Genomic DNA, 12,360 nt, shown 5'->3' on the forward strand with positions numbered 1-12,360 from the left:
AGTTTTCTTGTGACCGGACACTCGCTTCAGTTTTTTTTAAATGTTTTCTCGTTTTTATCTTGTGCATCTTTAGAATGAGAGAGTATGGCATATTTATAGGAATAGGTGGATGTAATTTAGTTGTAATTTAACAACAACTTAACGACTAGGTTGAGTCGACCCGCATTTTTTAAGATTACGACGATTTAGGTTCGACCCGTGTTTAGAGATCGTCGTAATTTAGAAGTAATGTTAAGACGACATAGGGTCGATTTTTCATTACTTCGATTTAGAGACGACCCGCGTTTATGAGTTACGACGAATTAGGGATGATATGTGTTTATACCCTAAAACCAAAACCCCAAACCCCAAACATCTTAAGTTATATATACATTTTACACTTCTAAGCTCCAAATTACAGTGTCTCATTGCAAGGTTCAAATTTGTTGTACCTTCATGCACATTGATATCCACAACTCCAAACTTGCTATACCGAACACCTCTATTGAAGGTGGGGTCGAACCAGTCACATTTAAAGAGGACACATTTCATCTTCACCAAACCGGGGAATTCCACTTCGATGATCTCTTGTAAGATCCCATAGAAATTTGTTTCACCTTTCACACATATTTCATAGTTCACCGTTGATCGCCGACTTCCATACTCGTAAGTGTGAAAAGTGTAGCCTCGTGTGAAATACATAGGTTTCGTGGTGACCTTAGAGACCGGATCTTGTATCAATTCGTAAAACCACGTAGGATAGAATGGATCATCATAATCAACATGTAATTATATATAACTTCATTAATGTTTAATTTAAATTATAATTACTAAATTCATAATTAATTATATTGTGATGTATACCTGTGTTTTCAACCACTTCACGAAGTGTTGCTCTTTCCTTTGTATTGTCTTCCATACATTGCGAATGTTACTTGCAAAATCAGGGTGCACTGAATTCAAGTGTTTCCACGTTTTTGCATCAGAAGGATTATTGATCTCGTCTTCCTTCGGAGTATATTCTGCATGCCATATCATCGCTGTTGCAGTCTTTTGATATTGAAATATTCTCTTCAACCTATCCATAATAGGTAAGTACCACATCCGCTGGTACGGTACCCTATTCCCTCCACGCCCTTTCGGTTTATATCGAGGCTTCTTGCAAAATTTACACTCCAACAACTCCACATCTTTCCTCCAGTAGATCAATACAGTTGTTTATATAAATATCTATCTTCTCAGAAGGTAAGCCAAAACTGGTAACCAGTTTCTGAATCTCATAATAAGATTCAGCAGACAAATTATCTTCATGCAAATACTCTTTAAACAACTCAGCCCACGCATCCATACAAACTTCAGGTAAGTTATGACCAGTTTTGATATTCATCATCCTAGTTGTGCCGATGACAATTTAGAAAGACCTTCTCCACAACCTTCATAAATTGGCTGATTAGCTGTGTCTAGCATATCATAGAACCTTTTCGCTTCCAAGTTAGGTTCTTCTACATTTTCTACTTTTGCAGCAACTACTGAGGTTGTTTCACGAAATACACATGTAACCATATCATGCATCCTATCATGATCTACAACATGATCTTCCTGAGGGTAACTACTTTCAGGATGCAAATGACTCGGTTCTTCCCTATTACCACCATCTTCAAAGTGACTACTACTCCTAGCTTCATTCCTACTATCACCCTCTTTATAAAGAAACCAAATGTAGTAATGTGGGGTAAATCCTCTACTTACTAAATGTTTCCAAACCGTTTCACTACGAGCAAACTTGGTATTCTTGCACTTACGACAGAGACATAACATTTTACATGTTTCTTGCGTAAGAGGTGTGTTTCTAGCCTGGTACATGAATATCCATGTCCCGTTGAGAAATTCGTTTGTCACAACTCCCGCAGAATATTTATGTGCATAAACCAACTCCGGAGCTCATAGATATTGCCACCATGAGACAATTTTTTTCTTGTGGATCTTTAGAATGAGAGAGTAGTGCATATTTATAAGAAAATTTCGAATTTGGTAGGTGAGAATGTTGCAACGAATTAACTACATCATAAAATTTACTATAACTTAACAACTATATTGCCACCATTTTTACCAACCATACATACAAACATTTATCACGTTTACAACAACCTTCTGTTTTACTTGCAATCTAGTCGTTAATTAGATCCTAAGTTACTGATGTAATTTAGTCATAATGTAACAACAACTTTACGACGACATGTAGAGGTCGTCGCAAGTCGTCGTAAATTCATCGTCATATTATGATGAATTTATGACGAGTAGTTGTCGTTGTAAGTTTACGTCAAGTTTACGGCGATTTTTGATATCAACGTAATGTTGATGTAAAGTCGTCGTAAAATTATGACCATACTTTTTTAGTCGTAACGCGTAGTCGTTATGGCGGTGTTTTGTTGTGTGAAAACTCAATATAGCCAGCTCAGTAGTACTCAATATAACTAGTACAACTAACTCAGTAGTACTTAGTATAACTAGTATAACTCAGTATAACTAACTTGTTAAAACTATATATAATCAACTCAGTAGTATTCAGTATAACTAACTTAGTACTACTCAGTATAACTAAGTAAAACTATATCACGATAACATATTTGAATCAGTTGTACGTTGATAATTAAAATTTTAAAATAAAAAAAATTAAAATTTAAAAATTCAAAATTCAAAATTTATAATTAAAACTATGTCACGATTACGTATTTGAATTAGTTGTACATTGATAATTAAAATCTAAAAATAAAAAATTTAAATTTTTTGAAATTTTAAAAATTTGAAATTTATAAATTTAAAATTTTGAAAAATTTTAAATATCAATTTATGTTTTTCAAAATAATAAATAGAAAAGGGTAAAATTGGATATTCATGTTTCATTAAATGAATGAGGACATAGCAGATTTAAGAGGCTAATAAGAGATTTGTGTTTGATATATATAGATAAAAAAAGATGGTAACTCATGTTACAAAATGGTTGATATAACTTATATTAAAAAGTGGGTGTTAGAAACTCAATTAATTTTTAAGCAGCTATGTTTTAAATGTGATAATCATTGTCCTAGATGTGGAGAATCTGATGAATCAGTTAATCATGCTATTTATAAAAATGGGCGCTCGCTTCGACACCATCATGTCCAAGCATTTTTCCAAGAACAAGTGTGTATTCCGATTAGGCCTGGGCATTTTATCCGGACCCGAAGACCCGAACCAGAACCGACCCGAAAATATAGGTTCGGGTCCGGGTCCGGATCCATGCTAAGTACCTATTGGGTCTTTTTTTTTGGACACGCAGGTCTCGGTTCGGGTCCGGGTCCTACCCGAGACCCGTTCGGGTACCCGAAGTACCCGCAAATAATTGTATATACTAGGTATATTTGGGTGATTGGGTATATTTTTGGTATTTCGGATTTTTTTTAAAGTTTCAGGTTTGGATTTTCGGGTATAATTGTAGGTTTTTGGTGAAATTTTAGATTTTTAGAAAATATAATTTGGGTATTTGGGTAAAATTCGGGTATGTTTTGGGTTTTCGGGTCTGATTTTGGATAAATTTTTGGGTATTTTTGCGGTTCTTCGTGTATTTTTAGAGTTTTCGGGTCCAGTTCGGGTACTTCGGGTCTATTTCGGGTCCTAAATACCCGAACCGATCCGGATCCGAAATATATCCGAAAAGTTTGGGTATTTTACGGGTATTGAAATTATAGACCCGAACCGATCCGGACCCGACAAGACCCGACCCGGAACCGACCCGAAAAGTTATAGGTACCTATATGGGTCTAAATTGCTAGGACCCGAAAGACCCGGATCCGACAATACTCGACCCGAACCCGACCCGAAGACCCGGATGCCCTGGCCTAATTCCAATTTAGATTATTTGTTCTGGAGGAAGAATCAGATAAAAGATCCGAAGTTAGATAGAAATCTTTATCCATAGATAATTTGATATTTCTAGAAAGCTCGTACTGATAAACTGTTTAGAAGAATCTCATGAGACCCACTGGAGCTACTAAGCCATGCTCAAAGTGAATGTCATTCATGGTTTGATGCAAACAAAAAAAGAACTCAGAAGACGCCCATCCGCAATACCAGACACATAATACACAAGCCTTATGCTTGCAGCGTATTTTTTTGGTATATGGATTGTTGACTTCGAATTCACTGTTTAGTAGATATGGTTGGGGATGAAAAACTCTTAGGTTTGAGAAATAAAGAGAGATGCTTGTCATCTTTGTATTCAGAATTGGATGCACTCATTTGGTGTATGGAGAATATGGTTCAACACACAACATGTCAATCACTTTTGAATGGACTGCAAGGATGTCATTTCAATAATTCAAAATCTGACAATATGGCCAAGCTTTTCAATAGAATTGGCGGAGATAACATTTCTTCGAAGAAGATTCCAAGATTTCAAGATTTCAAGATCACTCAAATACAAAGAGAACAGAATCAGACGACGTACACTTTAGCCAAGATTAAAGGTATTTTTCATCAGTTTAGTTTTTGGTTTTTGTTTTTGTTTTTTTTCTAGTCTTACATTTCGTTATCATGAATAATATAATAGATTTTTGATGTAAAAAAAAACTCAATAGTTTTTTAATCACTGGTTATGCTTCGTCAGAATTAGCGGAGATAGCATCTCTACGAGGACATTGTAATCAAGATTGCACGGGTTTCTCATAGAAGTTCAATTTTTGTTGGTGGTTCCGATTCTCATACCACTCTTACCTTCAGTAATATAATAGATTTTTTTATGTCAGATTTAAAAACTCAATACACACACACTCCTTAGAAAACAGTATATTATACTTGACTCCAGAGATCATGACGATCTATTGAAAAACTTTGTTAGTAAACGAGTCATATATATATATATATATAATGTTTTGTATTCCGGTAATGAGTGCCAATCGAGTCAAGATTATTGAATTTGCCGCGCCACCCAACCTAACCCTACCCCACCGGTCCGACGAGTTAGCCACCGACACATAAATTAGGACGGTTCATTTTTACATTTTCTGAAAAAGATACTCGTAAGTCGTAACTGTTAAGTGTGTACGTGATTCGTTCTAAATTGATTAAACGTTAACACTCATCACACGTTAATAATTTTTGAAACAATAGTACAGTAGAATCTCACTAACAAAATACAGCATATGTATACCAGTATACGTGATGTTTCTCTATTTCTGGACCTGACTTTTACTACTGTTCACGTTTTTCTGATCATCTCCTTAACTCCAGGATTCCCAGTCAGGAATTCAGGATCCATGTCCCTTTCGTTTATCTATATCCATTCCTTTATTATCTTCCTAATCAAATTTATTCGTATATATGTCTATAGTTAGGTGAACAATTAAATGATGCTATCAAGTTGTAAAGCTATAAGTGGAGGTACAAAAATTGTAAATTTTGATTAGGCTGGTTATTCGATTTAATCTGAAAAACTCTGGATATTTATATCATTATGGATCACACAAAATACTAATATCCAATATTTTTAAAAGAAGAAAATTGCAACAAAAAAACTCATACAAAAAGATATTTAAAATATGATTAACTAAGTTTGGATTTGTAGATTAAATCCATCATACTTCTGTCTAAGCAGCTCGGCATGTGTTGTGGATAAAAAGAATTTCGGCATGTGTTGTGGATAAAAAGAATTTTATAAATATTTTGACGAGTCCTAGATCATTACGTTATTCAAACAGAGCAAAACCAAAAAAAAAAAAAAAAAACATCAAAGAAATGCTTTCCCACACAAAAATCATACTCCTCGTTTTATATTCTTTCTTCATATTCAACTTCTCGTCTTCGTCCTCCCCGGAGCCAAGAACTGCCGTGTCAGGTCTCTTCTGCGGCGTACGCAACAGCTCCTCCACTGATCCAAACTACATCCCAACTTTCGTCGATGATATGCAATCACTCTCCTCAAAACTAACTACACGCCATTTCGCAACCCAGTCCATAAACTCCCTGTCGTCTGACTCTGAAACCCAAACGACGTCGGTTTTCGCACTAGCCCAGTGCCACAACGATCTCTCACCGTCCGATTGCCAGCTCTGCTACGCGATTGCACGCACGCGCATCCCTCGCTGTCTCCCTTCCTCCTCCGCGCGGATCTTCCTCGACGGCTGTTTCCTCCGCTACGACACTTACGAGTTTTACGACGAGTCGATCTCCGCCGCCTCGGACAGATATTCATGCAGCAACGACACCGTTTTGGATCCCCAGTTTGGAATCCGCGTTTCCGAAATGGCGGTGAGAGCCGCTGTTAGACACGGGGGTTTTGGAGTCGCCGGTGAGAGTGGGGTACACGCGCTTGCCCAGTGCTGGGAGAGCGTGGGGAAAGAAGGTTGTAGGGATTGTTTGGAGAAAGCTATTGGACAAGTAAAACGGTGCGTTTCGAGGAGAGAAGGGAGAGCTATGAATAGTGGGTGTTATCTTAGATACTCTGATCATAAATTCTATAATGGTCATGGACATCGTGTACTTCATGGTAAGATTTATTTATTTATTTATTCATAGCTCTCCAAGATATATTTTGATGTTTTAGTTTTTTTTTTCCTCAGGTTTTTTGCTTTAAAGTCTTATTTCTCAAGTTAAATTTGATGTATACATTTGAACTTTTAACATAAAAGTTATACAAACCGAAGAAAAACAAATGCTTGTTTGGTTTATATGTTACGATCTAGTTTTTAGTTATGAGACTAAACATTCCAAATGTATTCTTTTTGGGTAAAAATCATTACAGAAGTATTTTCTCGTTTAATTTGATTTCGGTCTCCAAATAACTCAATTACAGTTAAATTTGGTTTTATTTATTTATGACAACATTAATTCAAATTGTTTTTTAAATTTGATGTTTTCTACACATTTTTTTGTTTATTTCGGTTAATTTAAATTAAATTAGTGGAATATACATTTTTATTTATACGCACACTTGTGTAAAAAAAAATTGGTGGCAGGGCTTTATAACAAAGGAGTCGTCGTGGCTATTGTCTTGACCATGTCAGCACTCGTTATGCTTATTCTACTGGCAACGTATGTCATTATTGTCAAAGTATCGAAGACGAAACAAGGTAGACATTTGAATCACACGCACTAGTTCACTATGTTTTCTCCACATATATAAAGAAAACATTTCAATTAAAACGCTCGTTTTCTAAAAAGTTTTTAAAAAATTCTTTTAAGTATGTGCACTAAGTATCATCATAGCACATATATGATCATGTATATACCCAACTTACATTGTTCATTTCTTGAGGAGCAGAACAAAGAAATCTTGGGTTGGTTTCAAGAAGATTCAAGAACTCGAAGACTAAGTTCAAGTACGAGACTTTAGAGAAGGCAACTGATTACTTCAGCACCAAGAAAACACTAGGGGAAGGAGGAAACGGCACCGTATTCTTAGGAATCCTCCCAAATGGCAAGAGCGTGGCAGTGAAGAGACTAGTGTTTAACACAAGAGAATGGGTAGAAGAATTCTTCAACGAAGTGAATCTGATAAGTGGAATCCAACATAAGAACCTCGTCAAGCTTCTTGGTTGTAGCATTGAAGGACCCGAGAGTCTCTTGGTCTACGAGTACGTCCCTAACAAAAGCCTCGACAACTTTCTCTTTGGTAAGTCTTGCACTGTTTTTGTCAGGGTTTTGGAAGCTCTGGGACTCTTAACAAGTTGTTTCTTTTGTGATTTACAGATGAGAGTAAAAGCAAGAGTTTAAAGTGGAACCAGAGGCTAAACATAATCCTTGGAACAGCGGAAGGATTGGCTTACCTACACGGCTCCCCGGTTAGGATTATTCACCGTGACATTAAAACTAGCAATGTTCTTCTAGACGACCAACTCAATCCCAAAGTGGCTGATTTTGGTTTGGCTCGATGTCTCGGTACGGATAAAACTCATCTTAGCACCGGCATCGCAGGAACCCTGTAAGCTACTAGAAACTAGATGGTTCGAATGATTCATGTGTTGGGCTCGATGATAAACTTTCACACTCACTCTTAATTTGCAGAGGTTACATGGCTCCAGAGTACGTTGTTAGAGGACAATTAACGGAGAAAGCTGATGTTTATAGCTACGGAGTTCTCGTTCTCGAGATCGCTTGTGGAACAAGAAACAACGTTTTCGTGCCAGGAGCTGGTCATCTCTTACATAGAGTACGTAAGATTCCCCAAAAACAAAATTGTTTTTTTTTTTTGGAATCTTGAATTTGACGAACTTTTCTGGTTTCTAGGTCTGGAACCTCTACAGACTGAACAGATTGGTAGAAGCCCTAGACCCATGTCTGAACGACGAGAAGTTGCTTCAAGTACAAGGCAGCCAAGCAGAAGTTTGTAAAGTTCTTTGTGTGGGATTGTTATGCGCACAAGCTTCTCCATCGCTGAGACCATCGATGGACGAAGTCATCCGTATGTTAACGGAGAGAGATTATCCGATTCCATCTCCAACCAATCCTCCTTTCTTAAGAATTAGCTCTTTGGCTACAGAGTGCAGTAGTACTGCATCTTGCAGCTCCAATAGTACTACAATGGTCAAAACCGATCTAGCTTCGTATACCTCTTCAGAATCTTTTGCCACTCGTGGGAGCTAAGGACTTGTTTCGTAGAAGTTTCACCCTGTTTTCTTGAGGTCCGAGGTCTATATATGTAAATTTCATGCAGAACTAATGTTGCATATGAGTGCATTACATTTAGTTTTTTGGGGCTTATTATAACAAGTGCATACCGTTTTTTGGGGCTTATAACAAGTGTAATACGTTACTTTTGTTTAAGTCGGCCTTGTAACCGTTTTCAAAATTCATGTTTAATGGGTTGATATTAATATATTTAGATTTAAGAAAAAAAACAAGTGCATGCCGCTGTAGAGAAGATTATTAAATATTTAGCAAACTTAAATTTAACATTCTAGAATCCCTTTGTTATATTGCTATACCATATGGTATTATCAAATTTAGGCTTTTATATTAACGATGCAGTATGCATCATGATATGATATGTTGTGTAACAACTTAATTATTCAAACAATTCAACTAAATATTTCTAAAATGTAAAGATTTTAATACATATACTTCTATCATTGCAATATAATAAAATCTTACTACATTTTAAAATATATATAAATACACAAAAAATTAAAAAATATTTAAATTTTATAAATATCTAAATAATTAAATAATTTCGATATTATTATTAATTATTTATCATACATTAATATTAGTTTAAATTAGACTTATATACACAATATAAAGTTTATAAAATTATATAGAAATTTAATAAATTAAATAAATATTAAATTAAATAATAAACAAAGTTAAATAACTTAATCTATTTATTATTTTGTAGATTATAATATTAAATTAAAGTATACATACACATATAAGAAAAATTCATATACAATATCGTTTGATTTCTAAAAATATTATAAAAGTAAATATTAAATAAATGATAATTAGTTATAATTTAAAAATAAAACACTTTTTAAATTTAGGTATTAACAATAGATAAATATCTGTTACTTAGTTTCAATTTTAATTTGTTAAAATAAACTTAAAAAAATGCGCAACACACAAAATAAATGAAATATTCTATTTTGAATCTTGGATTATTATTTAATTATATTTATACAAATTTAATCTTACTATATAATATTGAAAACACAAATAAAAATTTATATAAACATATATTATTTTATCAAATAAGAATACTATAAATAAATTCTGTACATATTAAAATTATAATGGTTACTTTATTAAAAGTATAATATTGTTTTAAAAATTATAGTTTGCGGTATAGTTCATGTTAGTTAATATTTTAAATATATTTTCTGCAATTTGTATTAAAATTACTATTCAAAAATCTAAAATATAAATATATTATCATCTCAAATTAACACTTTTTATTTCAATAATTTTATATTAAAATTTAAACTTATACCCATGTAATAAAACTAAAGATAAAATTTCTCCTATATTATTTTCATATAATTCTTAAATATTTAAAATAAGAAAATCACTATAAAATAGTAATTATAATTTTTTCTTAAAATTCAAATTTAATTTTTAAAAACTAATTAAAATATGTACGAAATTAAATAAAATTATATAAAAATTAAAAGACATAAGTTATGAATGCAATCATAATTTCTTTCGACTAAGAGTTTATAACCAAAAATAATTTCTCGTGGGTCACAATTAAATTTATTAAATTAAATAAAAACTACTTTAAAACAATGTCTTTTTTCAAATATGACTCAAAATTTGTGGTCAAACACTAAAAAAGTTATTGACGAAAATGTCATTAATTGTTTTATGAAATTTCTTGTTTTAGTCATACATTCTCATATTCATCATTTATTTACCAAATTTTTATTGTCATTAATACATAACCACCATTAACAACCAAAACCAAACTTTAATTAATGCACTTGATATTTACATTTTCATATCTTATTTCTTATACGCACAAATAATTTCTCTTTCACTTTCTCTCTCATTTCATCCCAAATATTTTATTTTAAAATTTATAAGCTCATTGGAGTTACTCATGTTCATGATTCTTGGTCAAGAACAAGTAGGTAACTTTCATTAAGAAGTTATGTGTGCTTGAAGAGGCTAAACATGAATCTCACCGGATTTAAGAATGATATTTTAATCATAACTTAATTTTTTAATTATGTGGTTAAAAATATTTATATTTATTTATCTTTCTAGTTAACCAGAGAAAAATGCTCCACTATTTTTAGTAAACTTGCATTTTCCATATTTAAAATGAATTTGTAGATATTTTTGTTAATTCATGTGTATTTGTCAATATTAAAACTCATGGATGAAATTTATAACTTAATTTTGTAAATTATGAGATCAACAATATTCATGTTTATTTATGTTTCTAACTAACGAGAGCAGGTTTCTTGAAAAATCTTCTCTGTTAGTTTAAAAACTTGAATTTTCTTCATATATAAACTGAATTTTTGAGATAGTCTTATTAATTCATGTGTATTCAAGTTTTAATAAACTTGTGATGTTAGATATTTAAACTTATGTATTGTTTTTTGTGTTTGAACTTATGAGATATTAAAAGTGTAATATGTTTGAACTCTGTTATGTTGAACTTGTCAAGCGCTATATTATTATAGATATGTGTTTAGTAACTATAACTTGTTATCATCATTATCATCCAAATTACACAAAATTGATAGTGAACAACACATAAGCCTCCCTTTTAGTTGCACAACCATAGTATTAAAAAAATTTACATTGAACACAATAGTTTATGATTACAAGAACTTGAACTAATGAATAAAGCATTAAAAATATTTTTTTAATTAGATTGATGACAAATTAGATGTATTATTTAAAATATTAAATAAACTATCAAACAAAAGTCTCATAAGAGAGACTAAAATTTTCAGTGAAATTTGACTGCGAATCCATTAACAGATTTCTCTAGAAGGTAGTATAAGCGGTTAAATTTCATTCGAAATTATCAAAATTATAGTTTTCTGTTTAAATTATATTTTTCTTATTTAATTTACAGTGAAGTATGTTAGAAAAGTCTTTCTGGGAGTTTCCGGAAGGTTCCTATGAAGTCTGAAATATAGTTTTCAGATCTGAAAATCAATATATCTAAAAACGTTTAAAATCATTTCAAACATAGAATTTATGTTTTAAAAATAAAACTTTAAAATTAAATAAGAAGAAAATAATTACAACTAAAGTTAGAAAGTACAAAATATAGTTTATATTATTTAAAGCTAGAAAGTTTACAACTAAAATAACAACAATATATATATATAATAACAATGATTTTGAATATATATTTTATTTGGTTTTAATCACAAAATTTCATTATAATTAGTAATACTTATATGTTCTTCATTAATGATTTTTTAATATCTTTTAACTATAGAGTACTCAAGTAAATTAATATATTTATTAATATTAATAACAAAATGAAAAGTCTGACCTGCGTGTATTCTTTAACTGGATACTAAATTAGTAAATTGTAGGAATACAATAGATTTTGGAAAATTTATCAAATATGATTCAAAACTTGACTTTGATTGCAAAATTATACTCAAATTTGAATCAAATGCAAAAATAACCCAAAAGCATTGTGAAATTACAGTCAGTCTTTTGTGACCAAACAAAAAAACTAAACACGTTTTTACGAATATAACTCCGGAAAGTCTTCTGAATCTTCTAAGATACTATCCATGAAAGTCTTCTAGTATAGTTGATCTTAAAAAGAATTTTAAAAATTTTAAAAAAAATATTTTAACAAGTGAAAAATTAAAATCATGTAATTATAGACAGTTTTAAGTGATATAAATTAAAATATAATAAAATTGAATA

At 31.9% G+C, this 12,360-nt stretch overlaps 1 protein-coding gene across 1 annotated transcript; it reads left to right on the forward strand.

Annotated features, from left to right (window-relative positions):
- Nucleotides 1-5,570: 5,570 nt before the first annotated feature.
- Nucleotides 5,571-8,830, forward strand: LOC106406176 (cysteine-rich receptor-like protein kinase 42). The gene is made up of 6 exons (XM_013846788.3): nt 5,571-6,502; nt 6,972-7,085; nt 7,277-7,627; nt 7,705-7,936; nt 8,020-8,164; nt 8,242-8,830. The coding sequence occupies exons 1-6, from the start codon at nt 5,752-5,754 to the stop codon at nt 8,596-8,598; spliced, it is 1,950 nt and encodes a 649-aa protein (XP_013702242.2). The 5' UTR covers nt 5,571-5,751; the 3' UTR covers nt 8,599-8,830.
- The last annotated feature ends 3,530 nt before the right edge of the window (nt 8,831-12,360 follow it).

Source organism: Brassica napus, chromosome C6, assembly GCF_020379485.1.
Source record: "Brassica napus cultivar Da-Ae chromosome C6, Da-Ae, whole genome shotgun sequence".
Classification (NCBI taxonomy): Eukaryota; Viridiplantae; Streptophyta; class Magnoliopsida; order Brassicales; family Brassicaceae; genus Brassica; species Brassica napus.